Raw genomic sequence first — 16,204 nt, 5'->3', positions numbered from 1 at the left:
ATTTTGAAGATATTAAGGAAATAAATTTCTCATATTCTGGGGATATTAAAGACAAAAATCAAGGGTCAATGATATGAATATATGCTCTAAAGATATTAAAGAAAATAATCACTCAGATTTTGAAGATGTTAAGGACAAAAATTTCTCATATTTTGATTATATTGAAAACAAAATTAAATCAAAAGTCAATGATACGAATATATTCTCTAAAGATATTAAGAAAAATAATCACTCAGATTTTGAAGATGTTAATTAAAGAAACAAATATCTTACTATATTGAAGACAAAATCCAAGAATCAATGATATAAATATATGCCGTAAATAATTACTAATTTTACTTTTATTCTCATATAATTTTATTTAAAATTTTTGATGCAATCGATTGGCATTGTTGTATATAATCATTGAGATATCAACAGAGAAATCATCTCTCTCTCGCTTCCCCCATTTGTTTATTCAAAAATCTTCGCTAAGCATGTCGTCGCTTTCCGATCCGGCTGCTGGCCCTCACCAACCCCACCACTTCGATCTGCAGTCTGCCAGCGAGGTCCCTGACTCCTATGCATGGCCGACCTTACATGGCCAGCCATCTGCGTCGGAGCCCATGCCGGTCATCGATCTTGCCGACCGCGATGCTGCCGGGTCGATAGGCCGTGCATGCATGTCGTGGGGCGCATTTCAGGTCACAGGACACCGCATCGCTCCACGCCTTCTGGATGCTATCGAGGCCGAGACACGCCGCCTCTTCTTGCTCCCAATCCAGCAGAAACTAAAGGCAGCAAGCTCTCCTGATGACAGATCTGGTTATGGCCCCATCCCTCTTTCTGCCTTTTGCGACAAGCTCATGTGGTCGGAGGGCTTCACCATCTCGGGGTCCCCGGTGGACCACGCTCGCAAGCTCTGGCCCCATGACCATGACAAATTCTGGTTTGTCTGCATGCAGGCCTCTTGTTTCTGGCAGGCCAATATGGTTCCCAACAGCTTAATGCAATGTTTTTCCCCTTTTTTTTTTTTTTTTTTTGTTAATTCTTATATATGTCCGTGCAGTGATGCAATAGAAGAATACAAGAAGGAGATGAAGGCTCTCTCCGGGTGGCTGATCGGACTGATCCTTCTCTCACTGGGCCTAAAGTTTGAGGACGTCGCTTGGGCTGCTCCAGTTGGAAATTTGCCGCCGGACTTGACCGGCACGCTACGATTGAACTCATATCCGCCGTGCCCGGAGCCGGACAAGGCCATGGGCATGTTAGCCCACACCGACTCAAGCCTGTTGACGATCCTGTACCAGAGCGGCACCACCGGGCTCCAGGTGCTGCGGGACGAGGACCAGAGTAGTCCGGCCCGGTGGGTGACGGTGCCGCTGCTGCCGGAGTCTCTGATCGTGCTTGTGGGAGATTTGCTCCACATACTATCCAATGGCCAGCTCAAGACCGCCCTCCACCGGGTGGTCGTCGACCGGATCCAGCACCGTGTGTCGGTGGCGTATTTCTTCGGGCCTCCGGGTAACGTGAAGGTGTCGCCCATTGAAAAATTGGTGGGCCCCGGGCGGGCCCCTGCGTATCGGGGTGTTACGTGGGCGGAGTACTTGGGCATCAGGATGAAGCTCTTTGACAAGGCGCTGGCATCGCTGAAGGAGCAAGAGGAATCAAAGGAGGTCTGTGATGAATAATGATCAGCTGTCTCAGGGAAACGATCTTATCCGTTTTGAATAATAAGAATGTAAGTTTGGACGCGATGACGTCGCTACTGGTGGATTTTTCTTCTTTCATTTTGTTCGTTTCTATATATGGTTGTTGCCACTCCGGGTTGCAAAGCAAATGGCGAAGCTCCAGGGAACTCAGAGAATAGATTTTTTCTTTTTCTTTTTTTTGGGTGCAAAGAGAATAGATTTCTATCTATACGAGTAAGTGGGGTGAATGTACGTTACGGTTGTCTAGGAGAGAGAATATCATTAATCTCACATTAATTATGAGTTAAGAAGAACGTTAGCTTATATAGGAAAGGATAAATTTTTTCACGTGAGATATTTTTTGAAAGATAAGATCTTGAGACCTATGGACCAGAGCGAATAATATCTCATATGCTGAGCCATGAGTTCTTGATCATAACATATGCTAATAAAATAATTTGGACCATATCATAATCCAATCTAGGGTGGGTTACATGAGCCAATGACCTTAGACGGCAGTCAAGCTTGTCACCAATTCAGCGGAGAGACCGGCCCCAACAACCACGACCAACAACCACGATTCGCAAGATAGTTGATAGATTTCTTATGCCAACAACGTACCTGATTAAGGGCTAATAACCTACAGCATTAAGGCCTAATGGTGTATCAAATTTAGGTATAATGGCCTATAGCTCAATCTCTATATAAAGAGATAATCCAAGGGATCCTTACATAAACAAGCGATCATACCCACCGAGCATATAGTCTATTCTCTCTTTATCTCTTCTCTTCTTCTTTTTTTGTTCTCAAGCTCCAGCTAACTTCAATGTGGCCACATTGGAAGTCAGCAATCTCAATGAGGTTGTGATGTTGGCTTTGAAGAGGAGACTTCGGAGCAACCATCTATTCTCTCTCTTCGATAAAAATTTTTTTAGAAACTATGTCGACCTCCTTGCTTGTGCCCAAAAGTATGGATAGGCTGAGGAAGCAGAAGCCATCCACTAATGGGATGAGGGAAATAAGAAGGAAGCAAATAAAAAGCACCCTTAGGAAGATCCTTGGGTTCTGGGCATGAGCTTGAGTCCTCCCACCAACCAAACAACCTAAGGCCAAGGAGCCCGCCTCATTGATTCGACACTTATATCTCTCTGTCCACATCTCGATCCTAGATTCTTATGAAGATCGAAGGAGAGAAATAGCTTCGCAAATCGAAGCCGATGATGGCATCATCAATAAGATAGAACTATAATAAATATCATCGATCCCACTAAGATATTGGCCACGACACCATGGAATGCTGCAAACTAAAGGATGAGATTGAAGTCCTGATTCGAAGAGGGTACCACAGAAAGTATGTATGAGAGCAAGAAGGTTGACAGTTGAACAACCACCCTGACTCAAGCCCCAAGAAAAAAACAACACCAACCATCCAATGTTTGGCATTATCGATATGATCTCCAGGTTCGTCAGGGATAGGGGGCAGAGGGCCAAGCTGAGGATCCATTACAGAAGAGGCAACGGATGGGTTATATAATCTCTTTTTTAGATGAGGACATCCGAGGATTTTAAATTTCTCATGATGATGCTGTCATCATTTCCATGATGCATAATAGCAAATTGTGATGTAAAAAAAATTCTGATTGATAATAGAAGCTTGATCGATATCTTATTTTATAATGCTTTTCATAAGATGAAACTATCAACTGATGGACTAAGAAGGATAAATACCTCCTTGTGGAGGTTCTCAAGAGACTCCATCCTGATCAAAGGATTGGTGACTCTACTTGTCATGGTAGGGTGGGAACCTCAACAAGCTACCTTGCCGCTCACTTTTTTGGCAGTCTGAGTTTTATCTATCTATAATACCATAATTGGCCAGTTCAGACTCAATGTGCTACGAGCAGTAGTATCCACATACTTTCTCTTGGTGAGATTTTTGATAAAAAATGGGATCGATGAGATTGAGGAGAGACCAAATACTAGCCCATCAGTCTGTCATGGCTTGTATTATAAAAGGGAAAAAGTTTATGGAATCTCTACCAACCAAGAACGTCAACTGTCTAGAAAAACCCAAAGAAGCCAAGGGTGAGCTTGCTGAGCACTTGGAATCTATATCGCTTCAACAAGAAGACCCTACTAGGGTGATCCAGGTCAGGACCATGCTGCCAGCCGACCTACAAGCCCACTTACTATGATTTATATGGATGAATGCCAATATCTTTATCTAGTTAACATCCGACATGTCAAGTATTCCTCTTAAAATTATTATTCATAGATTAAATATTGACCCAGGAAATCACTCGATCCAACAAAAGAAGAGGAGCTTCGCACCATATTGGCAGCGAGTGGTGGACAAGGAGGTGGGCACTGGTGATCACAAACTTCATCTAGGAAGTCCACTATCCCAATTGGTTGGCAAACATAGGGATGGTGAAGAAGGCCAATGACAAGTCAAGGAGATGCATTGACTACACTAATCTTAACAAAATTTGTCTATAGAATAGTTTTTCGCTACCATGGATTGACCAGCTCGTAGATGCCAATTCGGGGCATAGGCTGTCGAACTTCATGGATGCCTTCTCTAGGTATAACTAGATCAGAATGGAACTAGAAGATGAGGAATAGATGGTGTTCATCATCGACAAAAGTTTGTATGATTATAAAGTAATGTCATTTGAGTTGAAAAATGTAGGTACGATGTATCAATGCCTCATCAATAAGATGTTCAAAAATTAGATTAGCCCAACATGGAGGTGTATGTGGATGATATACTGGTGAAGAGCACCGAAGCAGATATGCATACAACCAATCTGGAGAAGGCTTTTAGATAGCTAAGTTGGCATCAAATGCAGCTCAATCCTATAAAATGTATCTTCGGAGTCATCTCGAAAAAATTTTTGGGGTTCATGGTGACACAAGGGGGAATCAAGATGAACCTGAAGAAAATCTGAGCAATCCTTGAGATGAAACACTTGGCCTCAGAAAAGGATTTCTATGCCTCATAGGGAGGTAGCCGCCCTCAATTGGTTCATCTCGAAGTCAACTAAAAGGAGCCTCCCATTCTTCAATGCCCTATGCCAGGCTAGGAACTTCGAGTGGATAGATCTAGGAGTGTCAAGTTGCATTTGATGAGCTTAAGAGCTACCTCAAGTTACCACCATTACTGTCCAAATTGAACGCAGAGGTGAGACCTTGTGCTTGTATTTAGCTGTCTCAGATTTTGTAGCAAGTTCAGTGTTGATTTGGAGGAAGAAAAGATCCAAAAGCTAATCTACTATGTAAACAAGGTACTACAAGATGCCGAGACCCGATACTTCAAATTGAAAAAGGCTGTCCTCTCCCTTGTCACCTTGGCTCAATAACTCTGACCTTACTTTTAGGCCCATTCCATAGTGATCTTGACTAACTAACCATTGAAAGCCATCCTATTGAGACCCGACATCTCAGACTGAATGATGAAATTGAGTTGACTCCTAGCCTACTTCGAGTTAGCCCCTAGTTAGTAGAGTCGATTCTCTCAAATAAGATAGAAAGGTGTCAAAATGGACTTGAGATCAAGTCAATCCAAAGTTTCCTCGAGTCGATTCCAAGCCAACCTTGAGTCGACCTCAAGTTGATCTGAGTTGATTCGACTGCATTTGATAGTTGTATGGCTAATTTTGCAAAAGTTACAGAAACCTACAGAATGCTTCTTATAGCTACTTCTAGATTTTTAATTGGCAAAATAACAATTTTGGACATTTGAAGAGCCTTAAATGCCTACTAAGCACATTGATGAAGATAGAAAGAGTAAAATGATAAATCAAGATACCTTGAGAGTTTATTCAAAAGAGAATAATCAATTTTCGACCACCAAACTCTTAAGATTTTAGAGGGTTTCAAGAAGAAGAAAAGAGCATTTATTATTAATCTTCATCAATGATATTTTTGTGACTTCAACGGTATTTTCACTTGCTCTTTAGGAGATTTTTTTTGTTCATATTCCCTGCTTATCCTTTGCTGTAACAAGTTTCAATTAAGATTGAAACTTGAGGAAAAGGCCAATCCAAGCCTTAAATTAGAGTGTATGTTCGTACAAACCTAGAAATAGCTAGCTTTAGAAAGTGATTTTGGTTGATTTCTGTTAAAAAAATCTACTAAATTTTAATTATGAACTAATTGAAAAAAAAATCAAACTATAATCTTGGAGAGATTATAGTGGAATTCTCAAGAGTGTGTTTGGAGAGTAGACGTAAATAATAAGTTTGACACCGAACTACTATAAAATTTTATATTTTTATATATTTTTATTACTTTTCTTATTGTTCTTATTTGCATTCTCATATTTTTGTTTGATTTACTGCTTCTACTGTATTTTCACCTTGCATAGTTTAAATTCAGCATATTCTTACTTTTAATTTTTAAAAAATCTAATTCACCCATCCTTTTGAGTTGTTTACCTGGGCAACATTCTCATATTGATATTTCAAGAGCAAAGATCGCACTTGAGGGTGAGACCTCTAGGAGTCTCATGCACACAGACATTTACAACAATCTCTTGTTGCAGAAGATGGGTTACTAGAAGATAAAGGGTCATTGGGTGCACCATGGCATAAAAAGAAATGAGTATCGAGGATAGGATGCGAAACAGGGGGAGGCTGATCTTGCACCTCCAATAGTCAAGGATTGACTTGAGAGGGAGACTTGAGAGCAGAGTGAGTGGGCACCATCTTCTACAACTTAGGACACTTAGACCACCTGCTTAGAGAACAGCTTGAGTCAAATCTTTGATTGGATGATGATAAGAAAATAGAACTTACAGAGAGGGTGACTGCCAATGTTATGTCTTCTATCAGAGTAGAGTTTCAAAGATTTGCTGCAGAGGTCAAAAGGGATCTACAATATATTTTGTCTCAGATATGCAATGGTGGTCAAACTGTCCAGCCACTTGGGAAGATCAGAGAGTCCTCACCATTAACACAGCTTAGACTTTCCTCATAGGAGTCATCCCCTTTTCCTTATGCATCTTTAGGATGCTAGGATTCTTTGTCTAGAGCTTTAGAGTTTCCTCTCCTAGCTATCTCATTTTGATACCATGTACTGACTCTAGTTACTTATGTTATGTTTCTATAATTCTATGATACCTTTATAAATGAATGGTATTATTGAAAATATGCACTCTTTATCTTGTCACAAATGAATATTGTGTTCTCAATTTATCTTGTTGCTAATTCTGCTAAATATTCATGTTGATACAAAAGAGAAAAAAATGTAAACTGAAACACAACATGAATACTTAAGTAGAATTAACATGAGTATTTTTTAACTTGTTGATTTACCATCAAAAATTATTTTTTTATGAGCAATACTTTATAATAAATGTTACTGTGAATTTATATTTTATGACATATAACTTAAAGTGCCAAAAATCAGAACTGCTATTATGATATTTAACTAATATGCTGATAAATAATATCATAATTTATGAGATTTTAGAAAATTACTGCTAAATCTTAAATTGTTAATATTTATATAGAGCTTGGTTTAGTCATACCGATTCCATCAAATATATTATCATGCATATATATTCTTAGCATTACTATATATAGGTCATTTGTTCGACTGGACTTATATTAAAATCTTAAAGATAAAAAATATTTAAGATAAAAATATAATATAAGAATATTAATATTTTTAAATAAAAAATTATTATTACCTTTTATCATAACATTAATAAAATTAATCATGAATTATCTATTCTTAAAGATTTTATGAAAAATTATATATGAATATGTAGTTGGACAAAAGTTAATTTTTAAATATTTTTGATAATAAAACCTTAAACATAAATAATTAAATAAATAAAATTTATTTTTTATGATAAATGAAATAATTTTAAAAGATTAAAATATTGAATATATATTACTTATTTAATGATATGAATGTATGTTAATAAGCTAAATAAATTATTTTTATATTCTAAAAATACAAGTTGTAGCTTGATAGTTAAGAGCTTACCATTCAAATAAGAGATCATTAGTTTGAATCTTTTTCTTTCAATTCTAGGATATATGATTTACTTTTTTAATTTTTATCGGTGCATATAAAATGCTAGCATTAAAACTTTAGAGGTATTTATATATGATGTGATTGAAACTTTAAAAGCATTGGCATATTCTGCTAAAAAATATTTTTATCTATATTTGCTGAAAATGCTAGTTCTTAATTGTCAATACCATTTTAAGATGGTACATAAGAAAATGCTACAAGAATACCAATAAAGATATTTGCAGCATTCTTTTTAACCTGTAGCAGTATTTAAAAATCCCACTAATGGTCATTTTTATTTTACCAGCTCAAACTATCTTGCATTCTTTTTGATAATGACAAAAAGGAGAAGAGAAATTATGTAAAAATTATGCAAATATTAAGTAACATGGCTTGATTTGGAACAAATAGAGGGAGAAAAATCTTAAAGTACAAGTGCTTAATTGTTGAATTACAAGAAAAGAGGGACCATACCCTTAAATTGCATAATTTATAATACAAAAGGTGTTACAAAACTCTGGTATGACCTCCCCATACCTAATCCAAATCACCTCGTATGGAACTTAGATGTTACTCCTGCAAACAACAAAAAAGAGAAGGATGCTAGGGTTTGGCATTGGAGCCAGAGAGGGAGAGAAAGTTAGGAAAAAAAGATCTTTATTCCAGTACTCCTTTCGACAAAAAAATCCTAATACAACCTATGTATATTTATACACAACCATTAAGCCCAATCAAAAACTCTTCTGGCTCAACCCAATACATGAAAGTACTCATCAAATCATGTCTCATCTATATCTCATATGCTCTCACCTCTTGAACTTAATCCTAGTCCAAACCCTTGAGTTAGCTCCCTTAAGACCTCCCAAACAAGGCCTCAAGACCCCTTGGATTAAAACCAATCCTAACCGAAACCAGAATCCATGCATGATTTTGTTCGCAGCTCGTACCGGCTCGATCAGACCTCGAGTCGGCTCGACTGTCGTGCCATCTGTGTGCTTGTGCTCTGTTTCTCATCTGAGTCGGCTCTCTTAGGGTCCCGAGCCAGCTCGACTCAGTCCGAGTCGACTCCACCTAGATTCAAGTCAGCTCCTTTGTTGTCAAAATAGATCTTCAACCTAGGACCTCTTCCGTCCTAGTCTTAGGACTCATATCCGATTCTAATCTTTCGGAGCCATTGTCATGACTCCTCTAATGGCCTCTTAAGGTTTGGGAGTATCACACATACACAACAATCTCCACCTTGATGCCTCACGTCTTAGCAAATTCCACACAATCCTTCTACCTTGCTTGTCTCTTGGCACCCTCCAGTGTCTTGTTATTCTTTAGTACTCTATGCTCACACATTCGATGCATCCGCATCCCTGCCGCCATAGTGAATCTCCTGTGCTCCATGCCCTGTGCATCGACCCTGCACTCTGCATGCTTCCACCACCAAAGAACTTGAAGCTTGCATCCTTCAAGATATTCTCTTTGGTTTCGATACTGCACAGCCTCCATCTGAATCTCAGACTTTTGCATCTATTTGTAGTCCAATTGCACGTCTGTCCCACAGTCGCTTGTATCCGATTGTGCCTCTATCGCGGCTCCTCAGCTGCCTGTCTCTCCAGCTACGCCTATGCTGTGGTCCACAGTCGCTTATCTCCACGATCGTCCCTATGTTGCAGCTCCACAGCTGCCTATCTCCGATCGTGCCTGTACTGCAGCCCGCAATCGTTTATGTTCCGACTGTGTTTGTCCTGCGGTCCGCAACTGTCTGCCTCCCAACTGCCTCTGTGCCACTTCTCCAGCCTGTAACTATCTGTATCCCAGCTACGTCTGCGTTGCTGCATGTAGTCGCCTGTGCTTCGACTGCATCCGTGCCATGACTCCATAACCGTGTATCTCCGATCGTATCTCTATCGCATCTTGTAATTGTCTGTGTCCCAACTGCGCCTCACACTCCGTCGCTATCCCTTCGGATCCTTCATTCTCCGCAGATCTTTTCGAAGTCATTTCGAATATACTGCACCCCGTAGGATCCTCCAAAACTATCAAGAGATCATCTATATCTAATCTCTCAGTGATTGTACCGATGGAGTCCCTCTCTTCTCCTTCTTTCTTCCGCAGCGGACAATTCTTCTTGAAGCATCTAATCTTGTGACACCTATAACACTTCAGAACCTTGTCCGATCTGTCCTTAAATTTTTTTCTCTTTTTAGGCCTACCTCGCCTCTCATGAACAGCGAATGCCTCCAATGTAGGGTCTCCCTCGCAGATCTTCTCCTGCTGCTCGTTTGATCTCAGAGCACCCACAACCGCCTCATACTCCAAGGACTCCTTGCTGTATACTAAGGTTGTGATCAAACCATCATATGCCAATGGGAGTGAGCACAGTAGCAACAACATCCGATCTTTTTCTTCGATCTTCACATCCATATTCAACAAATTAGAGCACACCTAATTGAATCTCTAGATGTAACCAACTAGATCGCCTCTCTCGGACATCCACAAGCTGTACAACTACTTCTTCAGCCAGCGTTTGTTCATCATATTTTTCTCCATGTATATCTTTTCTAGCTTCTCCCAAAGGCCTCTCATTATGGCTTATGAGCTGACCTCCTATAAAACTTGATCCGCCAAGCACATTCTGATCATGCTGAAGGCAATCTCCTCCAGCTCCTCTCAATCCTTATCGCTGATCTTTTTCAATCTTTCTCTTTTCTAGCTTCTCCCAAAGGCCTCTCATTATGGCTTATGAGCTGACCTCCTATAAAACTTGATCCGCCAAGCACATTCTGATCATGCTGAAGGCAATCTCCTCCAGCTCCTCTCAATCCTTATCGCTGATCTTTTTCAATCTTTCTCTTACCAAAATATTGTAGATCCGCTATTGCACCAACAAATTCTTCACCCGCTGCTGCCATAAGATGAAATTTTTTTTCCATCAAACTTCTCAAACTCTATCTTAAAATCGTTTGAAGCTATCTCAACCTTCAAGCAAACTACCAGCCCTAATCCTTCTACAATACCATGCCTCACACCCCAAAAATAGGATCAAATCTGAAAAAGATCTCCTCCACCTTCTACCAAACTTTCCTTGAGTCAAAACCCTCCACCTATCCTGGAGATCATCTCAACCAAAGAAGCAATAAGGAAGAAAATAAGGGAAAACTTGGGTGCTGCAGAAATCTAGGTTGAAACTTGATCTTCGATGTCTTCTTCTTTTCTTTATGTAATCAAACTCTGATACCAATTATTGTAGAACTTCGATACGACCTTCCCATACCTGATCAGAATCATCTCATGTGGAACTTGGATGTTACTTTAGCAAACAACAAAAAAGAAAGAAGGATGCTAGGGTTTGATGTTGGAGCCAGAGAGGGAGAGAGAGTTAGGAAGAAAAGATATTTATTCCACTTCTTTCATCATAAAAATCCTAATACAACCTATGTATATTTATACACAGCCATTAGGCTCAATCAAAAACTTCTCTAGCTCAACCTAATATATGAAAGTACTCACCAAATCATATCTCATCCATGTCTCATATGCTCTCACTCTTTGAACTTAATCTCAGTCCAAGCCATTGAGTTAGCCCCTTTAAGACCTCCCAAATAAGACCTCAAATCCCCCAGGATCAAAATCAATCCGAGCAGAAATCAGAATCCATGCACGATTCTGTTCGTAGCTCGAGCCAGCTCGGTTAGACCTCGAGTCGGCTCGACTACCATGCCACTTGCATGCTAGCATTCTATTTCTCATTTGAGCTAACTCTTTTAGGGTCCCTAGCTGGCTCGACCCAGTTTGAGTCAACTCCATCCAGGTCTGAGTCGGCTTCTCTACTGTCAAAAATAGATCTTCAGCCTAGGACCTCTTCTATCCTAGTCTTAGGACTCATATCCAGTCCTAGTCTTTCGGAGCCATCATCGTCACTCCTCTCATGGCCTCTTAAGACTTGAGAGCACCACACATGCACAACAAAAGGTAGCAATTAAAATTTCTTAAAAATCTTGAATCCTCTAGAAATAATGATTTCTTTTAGAATTATAGCTAGATTGCATAGTCTAATCCTATGTATCAAACTTTTATATTTTTTTATTACTTGGTACTTAAAGAGTTTTGTCATCATCAAATTAAAAGGGGAATATTGCTTGACCCAAAGATTGATTTTGATGATGCCAAAATGCTTGAGTATAAATGATACTGATGTAAGCTTGACAACATGATTATAGGATTTCTTATGATGCTCAAATATTGTACACAAAATCAAGAAATCCTCTTCCAAATGATCTAAGTTCAAGTTTCCCAAGAATTTTAACAAGTGTTGGAAAAGAACTACATCTAGTCATTAAGAGCTGATCCTTGAACATCTACAGACTTAAATAGAAGGCAAATAATTATTTTGAAATGTTTAGGAGATGACCCTAGCATCAGGAGTTGACCCTGGCATGCTTGAAGAAGATCGGCAAATTTCATGGTCGACCCAAATAGGACAGAAGTCGACTCCAGAACAATTTTAGGATGCAGACAGAGAGGTATGAAATTTAAGCATTTTATGAGTCGACTCCAAAGCTTAATGAGTCAATCCCAGCATAGCAAGAGTTGACTCTAGCAGAACACAAGTCAACCCTAGAATGGTCTTAGCATGAAGATAAAAGTAGTCAAAAAAAGTTCTATTCCTAAGTTGGCCCTTGCACTTCATGAGTCAACTCCAGGATAGGATGAGTCAACCACAACTTCAGCCAAGTCAATCTTAAAATGACCATGGTCAAGAAACAAAGACCTAGTTGGAGATATAATGCTTCACAAGTTGACCCTTGATTGAGATGAGTCAACCCTTGGATGAGACGAGTCGAGCCCTTTGCATCCACAGCCCAATGGCTAGTTTTTTTAAACCTCTCTAATGAGCAGAAAAAGATGACAATGGCTAATTTTAGCTTTCCAATAGTCATATTACCTCTTCCAGCCATTTTTTAGCATATTTAAGTAAAGAATTTAATTAGGAAACCAAGAGAAGAGAAAAGAAAAAAAATAGTTCATTTAAGAGAGGTTTCAAGTCCAATCCTTAAAGACATTAAATTTTACCCTAAAAGAGAGGATTAGATCATTTATTGTATGGTCTAATAACTTAGAAATCAATTAAAGCAATTCTTCAAGCATCTCTCAAACAATTAAGAAGGAAGTCGAACTAGTTAAAGAAGCTACTTGAGTGACTTCCATAATCTTCAATGAGTTTTTGTGTTTGAGCTTTACACTGCTATAATAAGAGCTTATGGCAGCTCTTACTATGGTAGTAGTTTGAAAATCGCTGTCGTAGAGCCTATGGCAGCGGTTATCACTAACCGCTGCTATAGATCGAACCTATAGCAGCGGTTACAAATGATCACTTCTTAAGTCCAACCTATGACAGTAATTTTTGATTACTGCTCTCATAGTTCTGACCTATAGTAGTGATTTTTGATAACCACTGCCATAGGTTGAGCTATGGCAATAGTTTTTCCTAACCACTGTCATAGTTGAAAATATATATTTTTTTCTCTAAATATGATATAATTTTAAAATTTAAAATTTATCTTCACTGTTCATTATCTAAATAATTATCATTAAAGTATCATCAAAAAAATTGCCTCGATTCGATAGCTTTAGGTATGTTGGTCAATAAAATTTGATTTCGATGGTCACAAACGATCGCATAATAATCTGATAGATAGAGACCATCAAAGGATTCGAAAACTTGTAACGATGATCTTGATGATATTTATAGCACACTATCAAAATTTTACTTCAATTGAACATCATTATCATGGTCAATTTAGTACAGAATAATTTCGATCGTTAAATAAAAAATGAGTGATCAAAAGGCCAAACAACGTCCAATTAAAGTAATTTTTTGGATAAATGATCTTTGCTACTATTTTAATCATTTGTACGGTGATGATCATCAAATTCAAACACACGTATATGAACCATCCATATTAAGTAGATCTTACAAATGCACAAGTATAATTACTAAGGGACTTTAAGAATGAGAATCAAGATATATAATTTTGGATGGTTCATATATGCACGGTTTGAATTTTATGATCACCACCGTACAAACGATCAAAGTAGTAGTAAAGATCATTTATCTAAAAAATCATCTTATAATCAGATGCTGTTTGACCTTTTGATCACTCATTTTTTATTTAATGGTCTAAATTATTTCGTGCTAAATTGATCATGATAATGATGTTTAATTGAAGTAAAATTTTGATAGTATACTATAAATATTATCGAGATCATCATTGTAAATTTTTGAATCTATCGGTGGTCTCTATCTATCAGATCATTATGCGGTCGTTTGTGGCTGTCAAAATCAAATTTTATTGATCGATATACCCAAAGCTACTGAATCGAGGCAGTCTTTTATGACAATACTCTAATAATAATTATTTAGATAATAAACGGTAAAGATAAATTTTAAATTTTAAAATTATACCATATTTAGAGAAAAAAAATATATATTCTCACCTATAGCAGCAGTTTTTTCAAATCGCTGCTGTAGCTCAACCTAGGTCGGACCTACGGTTGCCATAGGTCGGATCTATGATAGCGGTTATCAAAAATCATTGTCATAGGTTGGACCTACGGTAGCGGTTACTTATAACTGCTGTCATAGGTCGGACCTATCGCAACAATCACAGATAACCACTGCCATAGGCTGACCTGTGGCAATGATTACCTATAATCGCTGCTAGAGGTCCAATCTATATTTTTTCTGATAATCCAATATCGATCGTGGAACTAATGAATGACCGGTATATAATAACTTATGTGGTCAACCACCAACAGCTTAGGTTTGAGCATTTCATTGCGGGCCCCATCGCCGTCGGCAGTGCCGCCACTGCCACCCACCCCCGTCGCTCGTTGCTGCCGTCCATCGCCCGCCATCGCAGCCCATCGCCTCAGCCTCCCACCGCCGCCGCCTCCGCCCACTGACCGCCGGCATGCAGCGGCCAGCCACTGCCCCCTTCCACCGATCGATCATTTTGATCAGTCAAAGGCTATGGCAGCGATTTGATAACTGCTGTTATAGGTAATCTATGGCAGCGGTTGATATAATTGCTGCCGTAGCTAAATGGATATTTTGATCGATCAAATGCTACGACAACGGTTTGGCTACTGTTGCCGTAGCTTGAAAAATCGCTGCCATAGGTAGCCTACAACAGCGGTTGACGTAATCACTGTCGTAGTTAAAAAATCACTACCGTAGCCTACGGCGACGGTCACAATGATAGTAATTTTTTGAGCTACAGCAGCGATTTTAGATCACTGCCATAGCCCCTTTTTGTAGTAATGTTAATTTTTTTATACATTATATTAATTGCCTTCCGACAAGTTCATGGGATAGAAATTTGGGGATTAAGGCCTGTTCAAGTTTGGAACTGGGCATGTGTAATTGAGTAAATCTCAAAGATTTAGTTGGAAAGATTTTGGCCGATAAGATTGAGCAAAACTCATTAGATTTGATTATGAGCCCGAGTAAAATAATTGGATTGTAATCTAATTGATTATAGTTGAAATTTCTAAATGGGAGGCCTTGAGGAGTGGACATAGGCATCGAGTTTAGTATCGAATTATTAGGATTTGACATCTCGAGGTTCGATCCACACTGAACCCACAGTGAGGTCCGTGACGACAAACGAAGTCCAACGAGTTTAAGATCAGTGTAAATATAGTCCAAATGGAGAAGATACACTTGAGAGAAGTCCGAAGCAGATGATATGGCCCATGAGATGGTGGAGGCTAGTGGTGGGCCGACAGAGCCCACGACGGAGCGAGTGCGTACGGCAGAAGGCGGCCCAGGCCATTTTTTCCTCTTCCGATCCATGGTGGACCGGCTCCTATTATTATGGACCATGGCAGGCTTATGGATCCTTAAGGATCCATAGGAAAAAATCACGACTCAGAGAGAACAGTGTTCCGATGCTGAGGCTACAATGAAGGGTACACGAATGCGGGTTTGGGCGGTATGTGGATTCAGTAAGGAGGTTTCCTAAGGGCACTGGGAGTTGGATTTTATCAGGATTCTAAGACCGTCTTTCACCCGAATTGAGCTCCATTTTCAATGCTGTATTCACGCAGTAGTTTAGGGCCCTTTAAATAGAGACGCTGGGTACTGTTGAATAGAGCCGTAGAAAATCGATGGTAGCAGTGGGCGATGCCATGCATAGAACAGAGGGTGGTTCGGCAGCAGTAGATCTTGAAGAGAGGTACCGATAGAGAGCAGAAGTAGGATGTTTCAGGCAGCAGACAGCAATCGCTTCAAGGGTTCAAAGTGATCTTTCTAGAGAGAGAGCTTTTGTGAGAAAGAGCTTCTTGTGAGGGAGAGATTGAGTATATGAGGGTTGAAGGTGTGATCTCCTCTTATAATTTTTTTTTCTTATAGTGAAGTTTGCATGTCCTATGGAGGTAAGCTTTTTTTGGCTGATCCATATTTTTGATTATTTCTGTTTTATTTCTTCTTTCTTCCTGCTGTGGCGCATGGT

The 16,204-nt window shown here is 39.2% G+C and overlaps 1 protein-coding gene across 1 annotated transcript; it reads left to right on the top strand.

The window, feature by feature from the left end:
• The first annotated feature begins 391 nt into the window (after positions 1-391).
• On the top strand, positions 392-1,872 carry LOC105059757 (gibberellin 3-beta-dioxygenase 1). Its single transcript, XM_010943184.2, has 2 exons — positions 392-928; positions 1,049-1,872. The coding sequence occupies exons 1-2, from the start codon at positions 477-479 to the stop codon at positions 1,668-1,670; spliced, it is 1,074 nt and encodes a 357-aa protein (XP_010941486.1). The 5' UTR covers positions 392-476; the 3' UTR covers positions 1,671-1,872.
• Positions 1,873-16,204: the final 14,332 nt, after the last annotated feature.

Source organism: Elaeis guineensis, chromosome 10 (genome assembly GCF_000442705.2).
Source record: "Elaeis guineensis isolate ETL-2024a chromosome 10, EG11, whole genome shotgun sequence".
NCBI lineage: Eukaryota > Viridiplantae > Streptophyta > Magnoliopsida > Arecales > Arecaceae > Elaeis > Elaeis guineensis.
This window is presented reverse-complemented; position numbering and strand designations above follow the sequence as displayed.